Raw genomic sequence first — 19,445 nt, forward strand, 5'->3', positions numbered from 1 at the left:
TTTTAAAGAGGATCAAATGTTAACTTGTCAAAAGTTAGCTTTATTTTTTTAAGTGTTCTTTTCTACTGTCATTTCAATTTTCCTGTGTGTTTGGATGATCAATTTAGGTAAGGCGTGTATTAAGTATGAAGGCAAATGGTATAAGCCCCCTAGATTTGAGATACTTGCAGAGAAAGGATTGTGTAAAAAATGGAAAGCAACTATTTTCTATGATGATCAACCTCTGGAGTATTGGATTAAGGTACTTTTTTCCCATTTCTATTAATCAAAGAAAATCAGATTTCACTAAATAAACTGTCAAACTAACTTTTCACAGAAAGGTTACCTAAAAACCGAGGGATACAGAAAAGGAAGATCCAAGACTAGAAATTTATCTGAGCATGAGAGCACTGTAATTCTGATTTTCAAAAATGAATTAAAACAACACTGAGAATGATAATTAAAGGTCATTTTTCCTGAACCTTGAATCAAAAGGAAATACAATCATCCGGCTCTGAAGAAACTGAAGATGATAATGCTGAAGGTAAAGATCAGCTTTCAAACAGTGAGGAAATGCTCGTGGAAACAGAGCAGAGAGAGTAGAAGCTGAAAATGCTGGGAGTGAAGAAGATGAAGAGAAACAGGCAGAGGGAGAAATAGAAGATGAGACTGTGTCTGCTGTTACCCCATACTGACAAAAGTGTTATTAATTAAATGATGTTATTTCCTATTGGCATGTAACTATCCTAACAAAAAGTGTCTGTGTATGAAAATCACTCTTCTCTTTTCAGAGAGGACAACAAAACATACAATTTCAACAGCAGCGAAACATCCATTCAGGGGGAAAGAACTAAGAATTATTCTCAAGAGATGTTTTGATGGAAGACAGGTAAATATATATATCTTTTTTTTTTTAAATTTTAATACACTTTACTGTCTGGTATTTTTGGTCCTCGTGTGAATGTTAATGACATAAGATTACCCTTATTTTTTAATCAGGCCATATCATCAGGTCAGAATTTCAATGTAAAACGTAATACTACAAATCACTGGTTACTCTACTAGTAACTATTTTAATTCCATCAAAGTTTCATTTCCTTTTTGCCTATCATTTAAACTTGATATCACCAATACAACTATAAAAAAATAATGCATTAATTGCTGAAACTTGGAAATTTGATCTAAAATTATGGCTGTCAGTGTTAACATGGATCATCACGATTAACGTGACATCTATCTATCTATCTATCTATCTATCTATCTATCTATCTATCTATCTATCTATCTATCTATCTATCTATCTATCTATCTATCTATCTATCTATCTATCTATCTATCTATCTATCTATCTATCTATCTGGTTTAAGAGAAGCTCGAGAAATACCAAGGGCTCAGAGAAGAGCTCGAGAGGATGTGGAGGGGGGAAGGTAACGGTGGTCCCCGTGGTAATCGGAGCACTAGGTGCGGTGACTCCCAAGCTAGGCGAGTGGCTCCAGCAGATCCCGGGAAAAACATCGGAGATCTCTGTCCAGAAGAGCGCAGTCCTGGGAACAGCTAAGATACTGCGCAGGACCCTCAAGCTCCCAGGCCTCTGGTAGAGGACCCGAGCTTGAAGGATAAACCGTGTATATGTATATATATATATATATAAATATGTAGGTACTTGGTGGTTGCAGCTTTTCTAGCGGCCTCTTCATGGTTCCCATTTGCCTGTGGGATCCCCAAGTACTTGTAACTGTCCTCTATGTCTGCAATGTTGCCTTCTGGTAGTTCAATCCCCTCAGTTCTGACTACCTTCCCTCTCTTTGTTACCATCCGACTACACTTCTCCAGTCCGAATGACATTCCAATGTCATTGCTGTATAGCCTGGTAGTGTGGATCAGTGAATCGATGTCTCGTTCACTCTTGGCATACAGCTTGATGTCATCCATGTACAGGAGGTGGCTGACAACTGCTCCGTTCCGTAGTCGGTATCCGTAGCCAGTCTTGTTAATGATCTCACTGAGGGGGTTCAGGCCTATGCAGAACAGCAGTGGGGACAGAGCATCTCCTTGGTAGATCCCGCACTTGATGGTGACTTGTGCTATGGGCTTGGAGTTGGCCTCTAGTGTTGTACGCCACATCCCCATTGAGTTCCTGATGAAGGCTCTTAGGGTCCCATTGATCTTGTACAATTCTAGGCATTCCAGTATCCAGCTGTGGGGCATTGAGTCATAGGCCTTCTTGTAATCAATCCAGGCAGTGCACAGGTTGGTCAGTCTGGTCTTGCAGTCTCGGCTGATTGTTCTGTCTACCAGTTCTCTCTCAAGATTCAATAATGTTGATGTCCGGGGTGTCTTGAGGCCAATCCATCCATTTCTATTCAGGCATTCTTTTACTGCCCTGGCAGTGTGTTTGGGATCATTGTCATGCTGGAAAATGACCCCTTTGCCAAACAGATCCTTTTCAAACTGTTTTGGATTTCTTTAAAACAGAAGAGTAATATATAACTTGGGACCAGTGCCACTCTATACCACTCAAAATTCTAGTTTTCAGTATTTCACAGTCTTTTACCATCATACAAGATCATACAGCAATTAAAAGAAACACTGAAAACAGCAAATGCGAGTTTTCCATTGTTTAATCTTAAACACTGGTGGGTTTTTTGGGGTGCTGAATCCAAAATGATCTCAATTTTCCTCCATCACATACAGTTTTTTTGCAAAACATAAAAAGTCTTTACCCAACAATTCAGCTCCATCTTTGGAAGGGCCTAAATCTCTGGCTAGATCAATAAGCTCGCTCTGAGAAAATGGCTGGGGTCCCTCATCAACAGAAAAATCTGAGGTAGTTTTGTCCTGGTGAGGTAATGTGTCTCCGTCCTCAGAATCACTCCTGATATCATCTAACTTGAAGGTGGGTGTAGAACTGGTATTTCTGAGGTATGAGGCACTGATAGCTGAACTAAAATTTGAGTAAGATATGTTCTTTTTATTTCTAGTATTAAAGCCTCTTAAATCTACCGAACAGAAATAGCAATCAGTAGTGTGGTTTTGCAGTTCACACCAAAAGGAAATGAGTTTTTCTTACTCTTAAACCACCAAAACATATCTTCCCTACATCTTCTACACACCTTGTGAGGAGCCCATGGTTTGTCTTGATTCCCAAGTTTCAACTTGAAGTAAGCAAAATAAACTTTCTTCACAAAATCACTTGTGTTCCTTTGTTAACAGTTTATTCACCACAAATAAAACAAAAGTTGTCTGGAGAAATTACACAACCTCTTGGAGCCATAATACAGAACTAAAACATGTGCATGGTCCAGATTGAATGCAGGATGTAAACTGAGTGTGGCTTATACAGCAGAGAAAATCCGGAACTTATTTAGCATGATGAAAAATGAACAAATCTGAAATCTTATGCAGTTTTTTGGTTGTAGACCTGTGTAATTTAAAAATGAATATCTGGTGTTGTAAATGTAAATCTAATTTAAATGTTTAATTTTGCCTCAGGGAACAGGTGCTTGTCACTCCAAGTGGATGACCCGTCCAGGAGAGTGCAGCAGCTCAGCAAAAGTTAACACACCCACTGCAGCAGCGACACTCATTGCTCCCTCACACATACATGACCTATCCATCAATGGAAGTGATGGGGAAGCCAGTGAAGACCAGTTACCACAAAGCAGTGAAAGAAAAGAACAGGAAGCTTCCACATCTTTGGAAATAGTGAATAAAACTGAATCCAGTGTCTTAAACTCTGGTATTAAAACAGTTTAACATCAAATAAATATTTAATAGCCACTGTGCATTTTTTTCATATATTTGATTAATTGACATGTTGACTTTTGCAAAGATGCAAGGATGGACGACAGAGAAGACGGCCATTTAGTGCACTGTGGGGATGACAAAGAACAAAATAGAGAAGATCCTCTTGATATGTCCAGGTCTGAAGTTAGTGGAAATACCAGAGATGTGGCAATACAAACTGTGCCAAAAGTGCTACTGAGTGAGTTCTTCAAAACCCAAAAACAGTTGCATGTGTTTTGGCTTTCTTATTTTGTCAGTGTTTTTCTAGAAGAGATTCCTACTATCTCTTCTGAGAAAAAAGTCAGAATTCTGAGAAAAAGTCAGAATTCTGACTTTTTCTCAGAATTCTGGAAAGGAAGACGTGCCCGCTTTTTTTCCCCTCCGGTGGTCCTAATCCTCTTCCGTACATTCATGGCCATAATCAATGCATGACCACAACTGGAAGTGACTTTGAACATGGCATGGCTGTGGGTGTCAGTTACACCGGTCTGAATATTTCAGAATCTGCTACTCGGGTTTTCCCAACAATCATCTGTAGAGTTTACAGGGAATGGTCCTAAAAAGAGAAAATATCAAGTGAGCAGCAGTTCTCTGGTGTAAAATGAGGTCAAAGAAAAATGACCAGATTGCTTTGTGCTGATAGAAAGACAGTAACAGTAACTCAAATAATGACTAATTGCAATCAGGGTATGCACAAGAGCATCTCTGAACACCAAACAGTGAAACAGATGAACTGCAACAGCAGAAGACCACACAGTTTGAGTGCTGCTAACTTGAAAACTATTTTGAGAAATTATTTGATTCTACTAATAGTAATTACAAATAATTATAAAGTGTACATGCATAAATCTAATGCATTGTTATCCCTATCAAGAAGCAAAAATACAGCCTGCAGAAGAAGCTGGGGGAGATATTGTTGAAGATAAGGACCAGTTTCTAAGCAGTGGGCAGCTGGCAGTGAAAACAGAGCAGAGAGCTGAAGAGAAGGTCGGGTCTGGACATGAAAACGAGGTTGTAAACTCAGAAGATGCTGGGAATGAAGAAGAGGAAGATGAAATGGAAACGGGAGGAATGGAATCTGAAGCTGTACCTGCTGTTGCCTCTAACCACACTGACAAGTGTGTTATTAAAGGTGATATTTCCCACAATTCTCCTAATGGAAAATAGTAAATACTTTCTATGTGTGTATTAATTTCACTTTTTGGTAACATTTTGTCTTTTGTACAGAAAGCTCAGCAGAGAGAGGAGATGCACAGTCAGCAAACTGTGGGAATGAGAAAGAAGGAGACGATCCTCCTAACATGCCAAAATCTGAAGTCACTGTAAAAACCAGAGACGTGGAAAGAAACACACCAATCAAACAGCAGAATGTGGAGGAAAAAACAGAAGAGGAAATGAGTGAGTCGTTCAAAAACGGAAATCACTAGCAGGATTTCTTTCAGCTTTTTTTAAGAGAAAAAAATTCATGTATTTATTTTATTTTTTATTATTATTTTTAATCTTTTCTGGTCTTTTTTTCCCCAATATGTTTTCTAAATGTACAGGTCTTTCTTGTGAACCTCGGGCTGCGTCAGATGAGTGTGAACATAAAGATGTCCACTGCTCTGGCCACAATGTAGCTGCATTACAATCCACGAGGCCAGAAAGGAAGTAAGATGTAGCTGTCCTATCATTTAGGTAAAGATTTTTAATTTAGTCAAACAATCTTAAAAGTTAACTTTTTTCCACAGCTCATCTCCAGCAAGTCAAACCTCTGTCGGCATTAATTTCTCTCACATGTCAGAGACTCTGTCGCCTGGGCCCTCAGTCAGCTCTGGTTTGAATACAACGGATCTTGATCAACTGAAGAGGGAGAAACTAAAAATGCAACTGAAGGTCTTAAAATTACAAGAAGAGTGTTACACTTTGATAATAAAAGAACTTAAAAAATGAAGATTAATGCTTCTGTAAAGCTAAATTTGAAAAATGGCTGCAGTATGTCCACAAATGACATGCGTTATTTGGAGGTTTCTTTGGTTAATTGTTACTTTTGAGAAAAGCAACAAAATCATAAAACTGTACTTTGTCTCAGTTTTCCTTTCACACTGCTGATCACCGTGTTTTACTTTGTTTTAATAATTCCACATACAGCTGATATTTTCTTCTTGAAATTCTGAATAAACAACATTGATGCTTTTTATCGGTAAATTGTGCAGATGTTGTCAAACTGTTTTCTTTGGACTTTGCCCAACCTGTAATAATCATTGTAAGGAACAGCATTGTAATTAGAAGAATACATTCCTTGAATTTTTTGAAGTGGCCTTGAGCAAAAGTTCTCCAGCCATCATTGGCTGCTTTGTCACTCATTTTCAGTCCACACAATACAAAGCAATCTGACACGCGTACATCTAAACCTAAATAAATACATGTTTCTGTTGAGTTTTGAACAAGAAAATCATATTTATACAAATTTTCAAAAGACCCCAAAAACATGTTTATTACATCTTTTGTTTGTGTTCAGATGTCAAACTAAAAAATAGAATGGAAACTCTTTTTGTACATTTATATTTACAGTTCATTCATTTATTAATAACACGGGTACTATTCTGTCATATTTTCTTCCTCCTCTTCCTCTTCTTCGTCATCATCGTCATCAAAATATTTATCCTCTGCATCTCTGTTGACAATGTCCAAGTTGTCATAGTCTGGATTCTCATCCACCTCCCTGTAACACAAACACATAAACACCTTAAGTCACTTTCAAAGCCCACAGTGTGGGATTTTTGTCATTTTCCACTGAACTTCAGTTTGTAACGTTTCCCCTCCTCTGGAGTCTCTTTACTAACTTGTATTAACATGTGTGATTTCACAACAGCTTGTGCAGCACAGCGTCAATATGAAACAAAACAGTTGTGAAAAAGTTCAGTTGTTAGTAATGTATTTTCAGTATGGAGCATACTTTGAGCATGTGTCACGCAACATGCCCAGACAAGTGGCAAACATGTCACTATGGTAACCATAAAGCTACAGGTCAAAGGAGCTTGCAAAGAAAAGCGTCTGGACTTCTTTAAGTTGCTTGAAGACGTTTCACCTCTCATCCGAGAAGCTTCTTCAGTTCTAAGGTCAAATGGTGGAGAGTCCCAGATATAAACCTAGTGGGAGTATCCCCCCACAGAGGGACAAAAGGACCCCCTGATGATCCTCTAATCGCCTGAGCCAAGGTGTGAAACTGGGCGTGGGTCCCAATCAGCCAGAGTTTCGGGTGAGTTCGGGTGAAACCTGGCCCCACCTTATCATGCGAATTCCTGAGATCAGATGGCCCAGGATGTGAGTGGGCGTTAAGGCGTCTGGGAAGGGATCTCAAAACTGGATTATAGATGGCAGAGAGTTGGTGTCGTAAACCCCGCCTCTGTTCAAAGATGGTCGCTCACAGTGGACATAGATGGCTTCTTTCACTCCTCTTTCAAACCATCTGTCCTCTCTGTCCAAAATGTGAACATTGGCATCCTCGAAAGAGTGTCCTTTATCCTTAAGATGCAGATGGACTGCTGAGTCTTGTCCTGTGGAGGTGGCTCTTCTGTGTTGTGCCATGCGCTTGTGAAGTGGCTGTTTGGTCTCTCCAATGTAGAGGTCTGGGCATTCCTCGCTGCACTGTACAGCATACACCACATTGTTAAGTCTGTGTTTTGGCGTTTTGTCTTTCGGGTGAACCAGTTTCTGTCTGAGCGTGTTGCTGAGTCTGAAATGCACTGGGATGTCATGCTTGGAGAAAACTCTCCTGAGTTTTTCTGATACACCGGCTACATAGGGGATGACAATGTTGTTGCGTCTGTCCTTCTTATCCTCCCTCGCTGGTGTCTGGTCTTCTTTTCTGTGCCTCTTTGCTGACTTTAAGAACGCAAAGAGGCGTTCTTAATAAGGTGGGGCCAGGTTTCACAATGAACACACCCGAAACTCTGGCTGATTGGGACCCACACCCAGTTTTACACCTTGGCTCAGGCGATTAGAGGATCATCAGGGGGTCCTTTTGTCCCTCTGTGGGGGGATACTCCCACTAGGTTTATATCTGGGACTCTCCACCATTTGACCTTAGAACTGAAGAAGCTTCTCGGATGAGAGGTGAAACGTCTTCAAGCAACTTAAAGAAGTCCAGACGCTTTTCTTTGCAAGCTCCTTTGACTACAATGACCTGGATGACTGAGAACCTTCACAGACATAAAGCTACAGATTCAAAAGAATTAGTAAGCGTTGAATTTTAGACCAAACCGTGATCGTTTTCTAAACTTAAACCTGCAGCTTTTAATTCCTAACACCAACCAAGTTGTTTTTAGTGCCTGCACATAACCATGTAATGCATTTGGTATTGATAAAATGATTTTACACGTGGAAAGTACTGTGGAAAGAAAAATCTGTGTATATGTGTCCGGACAGATGAAAAATCGTGATCCAGGACACAAATGAATAAAATGCAGGTCGTCTGTACCTCATGAACTGCCTTTAAACTGCGCTGAGCTTTAACAAAAATAACTTTGGCAGATTACGGAGTTCTGTTATTCTGTGAACTGATTAATCTATGAGGAATGATCATCTCAAAGCTTTAATAACAAAACTAGTTATTTTTTCAGCAACATTCTCAAAAAGCCTGCTTACTAATTTGAAAATCTTACATTACAAACACCTACAAACATACACTTAGGCTACGCTCACACTGCAGGCGAAAGCGCATCAAATCCGATTTTTTTTTACCCTATGCGACCCATATCCGATCATGGTATGACAGTGTGAACGGCACAAATCCGATATTTTCAAATCCGATCTGGGTCACTTTCAGTGTCTTTATATTAAGGGCCAAACAATACTGTTTGGTCTGAGTCTAAACAGAGCGTGTTGTGTGTGACGTCCTCTTTTGCGCATGTGGGCCGCTTTGAGGGTTCACAGTAGAGCGCGTTTGCTGTCGCATTTTATTTGTAGTGTGAACAAGCAGACAAAAAAATTGGCTTTGATCAAAAAATTGGAATTGAGCATTAAGACCTGCAGTGTGAACGTAGCCTAATAGTCTGAGGAACTCGAGCTGTCAAAGGCAGCTTTAGGTTGGCTACAACGCGATGAAGAAGTCTTTGAACTGCTCCTGTGTGCTGTGTGACTGACCTATAGTTGAAATCCTTGTCTTTGCCATCCAGAAAACGCTGGTGCATCTGACTGATGAACTCCTCTCTGAGAAGAGCCTTCTCCTCTGGCGTCGGCTCCCATTCCTTCTGCTGGTCTCTGTCATCTACAGCATGAAACACAGAGCAGAATAAGAAAAGATGGAGGGAAAAGAAGAAGAAAAGAAAAAAGCCTAAATTTTCTTCTTTGCTTAACTTCAGTGTGAAGTTTTTTCTTCAACCCGAACTCTGACTGACCGTAGTCGTCGTCGTCCTCTTCTTCCTCCAGTGCGCCGTCTTCCTTCTCCTGCTCCTCCTGCAGACGATTTTGGATGAGTCGTTCCTGGTAGGAGTTAAGGAGCAGATTGGCGAGTCCTCCTGTACCTTGCCCCGGCTCCCCGGGTCCTCCCTGTGCACCATCCAGCATGGCCTCCTGGGAGCGCTGTAGCACCTGAAGCATTCATGAAGGTAATTAGAAAAATACTCTGAAATATACAAAAACATAATCACATATAAAACGCAAGATAAACAGAACTCACCTCTTCATCTGTCAGGTACTGGCCGATATACTGTTCGTACAGCAGCGGCTCCCTCATTCGCATCTGTTCTTCACTGAAGTACTGGCCGTCTAGAAGAGGAGGAATGGCACTATCAAAGACTAAAGCTATCTGCACAAATGCTGCATGGGTCCACTGTATCATTAACTGCTGCTGCCCCTACCCTTCTGCAGAGCCCTGAGGGCAGCATAGCGCTGATTCCTGACTCTGGTCCTGTCGGTGCGTCCTGCAGCCCGTCTCTGTATCACCTTGCTGTAGTGCTGTGCTCGTGGGTCTGAGCTGACATGTGCAAATGCTGAGAGATGCTGAGGCTTCAGGCAAGCCTGGAAATTGTAAGATGAAAAACAAAATATAATAATGGAATTCTTCACTTCTTTACCAACACCACAATATTTAGTTAGTGTATTTTGAAACTGGATTTTTTGCAGACCTGTAATGTAAATGTTCCTGTCTGTAAAGAACTTTTGGGTCAGCTTCTGTTATTTAATGTGCTATAGGTAGACGTAACAGTCAACACACAGTCTCAGTGCATGTTTGAAGTACATCTTTTCTTTCTAAACAATAATAACAGTTTATTCAACACAATTCAGTGCTCTGCAAACTAAACTCAGAGGACAGAAGTATCAGTTGTATCGCACTAGTACAAACCCAATACCAATGCCAGCACTGGTATCAAAATGATATTTAGATCGATAGGCCCACCTCTACAGAGGAAGATTTAGTACTTAAAAAAATATATATATAGCTCAACAACCATCAGCCAATGCTGTACTCTGCAAAATATACAAGGAATTTGTTCCCACTGAAAGTGAAAACAAGACACACTTCTTTCACTCCTTAAGGCAAAAACAAAGCTAAGTACAGCCAGGCTAAGGAGGAGGAGATGCTAACAGCTGATGATGTGTGACCCAAATGTCAACAAACGACTCCACTGTGTCATTTGAGCACTCGCTGGTTGCACTCCATATGACAGGAACACTAAAAGGGATGTGGGAATTACTGACACTAGCACTAACTAGGCTACTTTTTTGCTTAAATTTGATTCATGCTCTGTCACTACTATTGAACTACAATGCTGGCACCTTGTTCCAACAGAGTAACACATTAAGTGATAAAGAGTGCCATCAATGGCAGCACGTCACTGGGAAAGAAGTTTGCCTTGATTTACTTATGAATGTCATTGCCTCTAAGCATCTATATTGGGCGATGTTGCCCTTCACTAACACACACACACACGTTGAACTGTGGGCACATACATGGTACCTCTCCAGGAACACCAGCGGCCTGCTGCGGTACTGATGCAGCAGCTCCTCTCTGCGCTCCTGCACGGTCAGCTCAGCCTCTCCGATCTGCTGGCTCTTCACCAAGACGCCGCTCACAGCTATGGCCTCCAACATGGCATTCACACAGCTGGACTCGCTCAGGTTTATATTCTGTATGATGAGCAGAAAGAGTAAATCAGCGAGGCGTCATAATGGCAGACCGCACCTGACACTGTGGTTGAAAAGAAAAAACAAACAAACGCTGTTGTCGCTGATTGCTTCACCTGGATGTCCTGCACCACCCGCTGTGTGTCTTCAGAGCTGCTGGAGTCACATCTCCGTGGCAGTATTATCTCTTCTATTTTCCTCTCGTCTTCAGTCTCACACAAGCTTGGCTGTGTTTTAACAGGAGGGTCGATCTCTCCCCACATCATTAACCGCGGTGTCACTTAGCCACCGTCTTCCCAGGAGCTAACGATGGTTCACTAAGAAAAGCTCAGCCTACTGCCAACTTCCCCTGTTTGTTTCTTTTAAACGACCAATTAGTTTTTACAATTTAATGTAAAACCTCTTGGATGAGAAAATCTCTTTCATGGAAACCTCGCGTGTTATTTTACCTTTCACTTATTTTGTATAACGTTTCATCGCAATAACGGTCCGTCACTTTTGTGTGTCCCCTTTTCTCTGTGCAACCGAAAGAATTGTTCCTCCCCCACAGCCTTTCTTTGATATGTATATGTCGCCACCTTGTGACAGACTTTAATACTTATAATTTTTTCCAAGATAGAGAAATATTTTAGAAATAAATATTAAACATAAATTGCACATGGGTCACCTCAGGTTTCTTTTTTATTATTTTATCAATTATTGCTTACATATCATACTGTGGTGTTTAATCACTGTATAGTCTATTATTTTAAATCTATGAAATCTATGATTTCAAATAATATGTTAGGTGATATGACCAGTATTTTTCCAAATATTATCAAGGTCAGGTTGAAATGTTTTCACCTTGAGGCTCTGTGCATGGCTTTGTCTTGGTTGAAGTGCTCTTCAGCAAGACAATGAACCCTAAACTGCTTCTGTGTGCAAGGACTGTTCAGCTTTAGAGAGATAAGTGATAGGTCACAGCTGTCCTCTGTCTGAGAGCCACTCTGGAGAGTAAGAGCCTCTTCTTACTCTCCAGACTTTCAGGTGTGACTGTGAAGCATGAAAATCGAAGAAGGGAGAAAAAGAAGAGGAGGTACAGCAGGATTTGGCATTCAAGGCCAGTCTTTGAAAACAAACAAACAAACAAACAAAGCTGCTCTTGTAATGGAAATGATGCGTCTTGTGGTCAGGGTTGGAATTACTATGTTGTATTTTTGCAAAAGTGCATTTTACTATTAAGAGCTGTTGGATGGATTCGTGGTTTCACCTTTGCTGCAACTTCTGAGGGCTGGTAGATCTACATCTTGTTGTGGTAGAACTGAGGAACAAAATATGAATTTACTTTAACACTAAATGTGTATTATGCCATTTCTCCAACTAGTAATACTAAGTAAAATAAAATAAAATAAAATAAAGGTCGATTGCTGCTGCTATTTGGGTTAAGAGTGAACATTCTTTTTTTTTTTTTAAATTGGTGAATGCTATGAGATAATGCTTGCAGAGTTTTTCTCTGTGTTTGGCTAAAACTTCTTGTGGAATTCATTTAAAATAAACTGTTGTATGAAGTGCACCTCCAACTTTAACCCATTGGTGGTGCTGGAGTTTTTGAGCCATGGGCATAAAACTTAGTGGAAAGTATCAGAGGGTTATCATCAACCAGATTTCAAAATATTTTAGCATGCAGTTTTCAGATCAACCATATACTTCAATGGCAGGAGAACATGAGGGAGATGATTAAAGAAAAAGAATCAGCGTGGATAATGTTTAACCCATAGTATCATCTTCTTCTCTAGCCTTGTTTTGGTGTTTCAGAGGTGTTACAGTGAGCTCACAGTAATCTGACACAGCTGTTCAAATGACTGTACTATTTAGACAGGAGTATGCTGCGGGCCCCTTTTCAAAATGGCACGTCTCCACCCGCTGGACAGCAGAAGTACTACAACTCTCATTTCTGCAAGATAGAAACAAATACGAATCTATGGTGTCTGGTTAATGAACACACACTGTTCTCTCTAGACAAGTGTTACTCTCCATCAAGTCCCATTTTTAAAGCTCTACAGCACATGTATGTGTGTGTCTGTAATCCCAGCACCTGTGATAAAGAGGTCCTGCGTATATTGATGTGGCCAGCTGGTCCTGCTATTTAAACCCATGGCAGAGAGTAAGGGAGTTTAGAGGAAAGAGAGATGTAATATCAGAGGAGGCGTGGGGGAGATATGAGGGCTGAGTGTTGACAGAGGAAAAGGGTTAAACTTAGGGGCCAAGAAAAGAGCAAATCACTTTATGAGTATTTCATTATATCGATCTGTATTTACAGCACTATAGCTGCAGGCATTATACATTAGACTGGTATGTTAGAGAAAAGTGAAAGAAATGAGGTGAAATAGACCATCCACACAACCTTAAAAAACAAATCACAAAAATTATGTGCTGACTAAAATATGGAAAGCAAACCGGTGAGCATAAAATGATCGGAACCCAAAGTGCAGTTTTCACTGTGACAGAACTTTGTGCATCTTTCTGAGCTGTCAAAGCAAGGTCCCATTATTGTGAATAGTTTGCAAAAAAACCCTGAGCCTCTAATTCATTCTGTTTGCTTTCCATGTACACTTCAGGTTGACTGACACGTGAATCAATAGTTAATAACTGTATTTTGGTTTTGCAGTCAATTATTTCTCAGGGGAACCCAAAGGGAGAGAAAAAAAGATACTGATAAACATGCCAAAAATGGATACCACTGAGTCAACAGCTAATTAAAATTGTAATTGCTCAGTTACTTTCTTACAGGAGACAATGGAGTCTTTATTAGGAAAGCAGAAATAAATAGAAGGCAGAAGTGGTTATGGCACAGTCATAATAACATAACAGTACCACCAGGGGGAAGAGCAGCAGTCTGGATGATGAAAATATAGAAGAGGTTGATTTATGTGCGTAGTATAGTTTAGGTTTCAAAGATAAAATAGACTAGACCTGGTTTTATTTTTTAATCCATTTAAAGAGTTTGTGTGACATGATGATGAAATATTAGACTTGAAATAAATAAACAGCATCCATCGACTAGCTACCTGGATACATATTCTTTTGTGTACTGCAGCCTTTAATTTCCTGTATTCATTCGAGGTCTGTCAGTAGTATTGAGTCAGCTTCTAAATGAACGCACAAGATGACTCATTAGATTACTGCGACCGCTTCTAGGCAATGACTTTTGACACCTGGTCTTATAATTTCCTCTTTATGACACAGCAGAGAATCATTTTAGATATTGATGAACACATTGTGTTTGACAGTGACGGAGAGCAGAGGGGAGAAGGTGGCCCAGTAATTACAACTGCGTTGGTTGTAAGCAACGTTTGGTTTATTTATCACTTGTTTGGACTGCCGCTTTGTTATTTTATGATCTTTACCTTATAACATAAAGCGCCTTGGGGCTGCAATACTGCTCAGCATGCGGAAACAGTCATCTGAGACTATGGTAAACATAACAGAGCACTGAGCAGCTGAAGGGTTGGGTGAAAAAACAGGCCAGAAAGAAAGGAAATATCACCAGGCGACCAAAAACGTATCTAAAATGAACTAACTTCTGACTATGTCACAATGTTAAATTATACCTTTGAACCATCTAATGAAAAAGGTTATCATAGTTTGCTTCCATGTGTGCAGGGCCCAATAACAAGTTATTGCAGATTTTAAAGGTCAGTGGAGTTGTGACTGTTTCCTCAACTTTTTGTTAAGAGAAATGTATTTTTCATTGTACGTGCCAGCTAAAATCCTTTTATGTACGCCTTTACATTTGCCTTTAGAGGTGATGCACACAGTACTGTGTGCCAGTTATGAGCTACCCTCATTTCTTTATATTTTGCTTCCAAGGAGCCAGACTTTCTCGTGCTTTTTCAAAGTGCTCTGTATAGTTCTCCGGGCTTTTTAAAGATCTTCTGTTGGCTGCTTTTTTCATCCATTTTTAGGCCAGCCTTGGTGCCTGACCATTTTCAAGGAAGCATAAAATAGGCCTCTAACTCAAGAGATGATCCACGGTTGTGTTTAAATGTAGCAAAGCGCCAGTTTCAAATTGTATCCTTAGGTACTTTGTATTTAGCTTCCTGTTGAACAAGAAGATCATTTGTTGCAGTTTCTTTAGTTTAATCTATAAAAAATGCAAAAGTTAAGACAGTTTGACAGGCAATTACCTTGTTGCTATTTTTCCACCAACAAGATAATTCCCAAAGTGCATAAGCATAAGCATCTCAACACGATGTGCAGTTTGTCCTTAAAAAATTTGAGGAAACTGGACAAGTGGAGGGAAAAAGAAGGAGGAGCAGCCCTAAAAGAAAACTATCTGTAGCTGATGAACAACATCTGAAAGTCACGAAGAGGAAAAAATCTGACAAAGGACCTGTCAGATGCATCTGAATGCTCTACTGATACACCTATTGTTCACTAAAGCCTCACCAGAACAGAGAGGAAAGGCTGAGGCATGCCACATTAGAGAAGAACTGGAAATCAGTGGCAACAGGTCAGATGGAGTGATGAATCAACATTTCTAATATTTGTTTCAAATATTTGTCAGTATCTACAACAGAGCTCAGCAGAGAGGTAAAACAATAAGCATCGAAAGCCATCTTTAAAAGGCAGCGGAGGCTTTGTCATGGTTTGGGGCTGCATTTCAACCAAAAGTACCATCTGATTTAGATTCACTGTGCAATACTATCTTCAAAGCATCTGATGGCAACACCGTCATTCATGACAATGATCCCAAACACCCTCGGAATGGATACCTGGATAGAAAAACACACAATGGAACACTATTGTCTGTTCCTCGACACAAAGTTTGACCACCCATGACAATAGTGAGGTCATCATCTGGCCTCCTAAGAGCCCGGACCTCAACATTTTTGAAGCAGTGTGGGATCATCTTCAAAGACAACAGAACAAAGGCAGCCAACATCTAAAGAAGAGCTTTGAATGTCCTTCACCAGGTCTGGAGAACTATTCCTGAACACTACTTTAAGAAATTATAAGAAAGCTGCCAAAGAGAGTTCAGGCAATGCTGAAGAATAAAGGTGGTCAAACCAATTGTTGAAGAGCTTATTAGAATTGTACAGCAATGTTTTTGCCTTGTGTACTGTATTTCCATATGTGTTTGCATAGTTTTCAATAATTCACCTTCACCTATTTCCCATTTTCCCAGCTAAATATAAAAAATCAGACATGACTCAAGAGTGATGCATAGAACTGTATTTCAGCATGGAGTTTCATTACTGTCCTTCACAGCAGTCCTTCAGACAGATATCTCCCATGTTATTATGCTGGCTGAGTTGGCACAAGGATGAAGGTAACAGCTCAAAGCTTTTTAGTTGAGTGAGCTAATGTTTTGTTCCTGTCAAATGCTGTAAAGCAGCACCGGAATGGAGACTTCCATAACAGTGCTTTGTTATACAGCACTTACCAAATATACTTTCAGATCCCCACAGCAATACATTTACGACATATTGAGAATCTTCGCCAGCACAATATATCAATGTCTGATCAATTTTGAGATTTGGGAGATTTCTGGCACAACTTCAACTACAAAGTTCTTGGAGTATCGACTAAAATCTAAAGAGGTGCAATCGCCAGTGGCAATTTTAACATGTATTTAATACATTTCAGCTTGTGGGTTTCATAAAGCTCATTATAAGCTATTACAGAAAAAAAATAGGTTAAATGTAGAGTAGAAAAAACTAAATGATTAATAATAGCTGTCTGACATACTGATCACAAATGAGACATTATTGGATAATATGTTCATGTGGTTTAAAGACAGTCATGCTTCCCTGGCAATAGATGAATGAACTGGAGAAGTGCGACCTTTATGACAACCCCAATGAGGCCACAAGCTGAGGTCAGTCAAACAATAAACTTGTTCTATATACTTTTATACTTTTGCTGAAGCTTTATTCTCTTTAATTTAGCCAATTGTTGATACTTTTCACCAAACCTTATTCTTCAAATCACCCAGGCACCCTCAAATACCACTCTTACCTCTATGAGGCCCAATGGTGATTTGAAAATCTGTCACTAAAACATTCACCCTGGTTGTTCCTTTGTTTGAATGGTCAAGAACTATGACTTCTTCAAGAACTACTCTGAGATCTGTTATGTTTATTTATGTTTTTTAATCCACAGATTATCATCTGCAATTATCTGGAACAACAAGAGATAGCCCTCTGTGTGGGAGATTCACAATTCTCTTTGCTGGCTTTCATCTCAGTGTTTACAACTGATATCAGGACACGCACTTTAAAAAGTTTGACTCAGATATAAAGCAATGTAAACATATTTAGTCTTAATAATAAGTCTTAATCTTGCACTTACATTGCTTATACAGATACATTAGTGTCGAGCATAGTTAAACTGTTTGTGCATGTAGATAGACTCTTTGTGACAGGAAACAATTGCACACACAAAACACACGAGCACATGCAGCAGAGCAGGATTAGCCCTGGCAGCATTTTGGTTGGAGCCTTATCTGAAGTAATGGTGGATGAGAGTCTTGATTCATTTTCCCCTCTCCTGTCACACTGAGGAGTTCTTTGCCTGGGGACAACACTTCTCGCATAATAACACCCTCAGTATCAAGAACACACTTGGGAGTCATCCTGCATGTTTAACACAAATATGCAGATTCTCACTATATGATCTTATCATTTACAAATCCACATGCTTTATCATGTGTTTTCATCTTCAGCTTGCTCTTTGTTTTTGAAGCACAGGCAATAATATATATAAATATATATATATATTTTTTTTTTACATAATGCAAACATGACAAGTACCATCGGCTCCTTGTAATGCTAACTGACAGATGAGAATAGAGCGCTTAGTTTTTTTCACCTTGAAAGGGCTCTCTTTTAATGTCATGTCATATTAGTTGATGTCACCTGGGACAGGGCGTTAATAATGGAGATGAATGGAACTGTCAGTGGAAGGGAACAGGTGTTTTATACTGACACGCAGGCACAGAGAGGAGAAGACAGTCGCGCTGAAGGAAAGTGATAAAGGCAACATGAACGGCTGCAGGCAAGTATACTGTATACACTTTAATTAGGCACTGGGAGAAAACAGATCATCTTGGGAAAGAGATACACAGCTACGTATTTTCCAAGAGGAGTGTACCACTACACTCTCCTGCTGAATGTCAAAACCACAACTGAAGACCCTTCAGTTCACTAGATGGAAATACAAAATTGGTTAAAAAATCCACTAGAAACTAACATTTTTTGGCATATTTTGGCAGCAATATTGGAAACAATTACAATGTACTTTAACCTACTTTGATGCTCCATATTTTCTTTTTGCGGCAGTGGTCCAACAGGGCAAGCAGTGCTTGTCCAGTGAAATCCAAACCAGAAATTTCAATAAGGAGAAATTCACTGGAAAACATTGACTAGATTTGTTTAAGTACAAAGCTTTTATCATATTATATTAATATAATTATATCCTATTTGGCAACTGGACTCTATGCTGAGGTAGCAGAGCGGAGCAGAGGAGGAAGCGGGAGAAGACCTGTGCAGTCTAGATGCTTGTGGTAGTAGAAATGGAACAAGTGGAAGATTGATCTCTGATTAACGCAGTGGAGATGGAGAAGAGCTGAAGAATAAGAATTGATTTTGACAGCATGGGAAAGAAGTGATTAAAATAATAGACTAAAACCCAAATAGCTTTGGATACAGGCAGGCAAGTGCATACAGATCTTTGTTGTTGAAAGTACGCACAAGTTTATCAATTTGAAAGTTCAAGCTTGTCGAGCTGAGAGGACAGCAGCTGTTTCTGGTTGTTGCACATGTGCATTGCAGATAAATCTCTCGTGTTTGACGGGAAATTTATAGAACACTAGTGAACTAGACAAGCTACTGTTTGCTTTGGTTTCAGTGCACTGAGATCAGTTGCTATTCTTTGCAATGTGTAGAAACAGAGCCAGTGTTTGCAAGTAAATGTGTTATCATCAAAGCCTGGATGATAGAGATGGGACATCAAATGCAAATCCACTCTTCTGCATAAGTCATCACATGCCATGGCTCTGGCTGTAGCTTGAGCAAAAGCCACATAAACAGCTTGTCCTCACTAGATTTTAAAGCAGTTTATAGATGAAAAGCTGCCCTTTTCCTTCTCCTTCTCCTCCTTTTGTGATAGCTATTATAGTTTTGCATTTTTTAATTTCTATTTATTTTTATTTAATTTTACATTTTCAGTGCAGTTTAGTTTAAAGCCTAGGTTATACTCTGTTGTGGACACAGACACAGAAAGATAGACCTCTGATAGTGGAATAGTCATTCTTTTTATACTTCTTTGACATCCACTCGAGGTCTGCCGTCTGGGGACCAGGTCTAGTTGGTGCCCAAAAACAGGCAGGTGCACGAACATCCGTAAGAACCATTATGCTAACCATCTGATAATGTAATTTTTATGTCACTGGGTCCTGAGTGGGCCCTAGCAGACTCATAGACATGGAAAGCATAATCCCTGCTTAGATCATTTTTATGATTCAAAAATGTATTACATGTAATAGTCATTAGACTTTAGTTTAGTTTTTTTCAAAGTAAACATTATCT

General features: G+C 39.7%; 2 protein-coding genes across 3 annotated transcripts in view; one reads left to right on the plus strand and one right to left on the minus strand.

Moving 5' to 3' along the window:
* The window catches only part of LOC113021570 (helicase SWR1-like), a 39,965-nt gene extending 33,865 nt beyond the window's left edge, over positions 1-6,100 (plus strand). Inside the window, exons 24-30 of the mRNA XM_026166311.1 lie at positions 771-868; positions 3,472-3,718; positions 3,812-3,964; positions 4,640-4,897; positions 4,993-5,163; positions 5,310-5,415; positions 5,496-6,100. Of these exons, the coding sequence (XP_026022096.1) occupies positions 771-868; positions 3,472-3,718; positions 3,812-3,964; positions 4,640-4,897; positions 4,993-5,163; positions 5,310-5,415; positions 5,496-5,697 (1,235 nt within the window). The 3' untranslated portion in view covers positions 5,698-6,100. The remainder of the gene's footprint in view (positions 1-770; positions 869-3,471; positions 3,719-3,811; positions 3,965-4,639; positions 4,898-4,992; positions 5,164-5,309; positions 5,416-5,495) is intronic.
* A 114-nt stretch (positions 6,101-6,214) lies between these two features.
* On the minus strand, positions 6,215-11,413 carry ccdc97 (coiled-coil domain containing 97). 2 transcript variants are annotated; one of them, XM_026165574.1, is made up of 7 exons: positions 10,992-11,413; positions 10,702-10,878; positions 9,609-9,768; positions 9,428-9,516; positions 9,105-9,339; positions 8,893-9,016; positions 6,215-6,469 (listed from the first exon to the last, which is right to left on the minus strand). In XM_026165574.1, the coding sequence occupies exons 1-7, from the start codon at positions 11,139-11,141 to the stop codon at positions 6,346-6,348; spliced, it is 1,059 nt and encodes a 352-aa protein (XP_026021359.1). In that variant the 5' UTR covers positions 11,142-11,413; the 3' UTR covers positions 6,215-6,345. The 2 variants fall into 2 exon arrangements, with proteins under 2 accessions (XP_026021359.1, XP_026021360.1); XM_026165575.1 differs by having other exon boundaries at positions 9,147-9,339; positions 10,992-11,412.
* Positions 11,414-19,445: the final 8,032 nt, after the last annotated feature.

This window comes from Astatotilapia calliptera, chromosome 4 (assembly GCF_900246225.1).
Source record: "Astatotilapia calliptera chromosome 4, fAstCal1.2, whole genome shotgun sequence".
NCBI classification, from domain to species: domain Eukaryota; kingdom Metazoa; phylum Chordata; class Actinopteri; order Cichliformes; family Cichlidae; genus Astatotilapia; species Astatotilapia calliptera.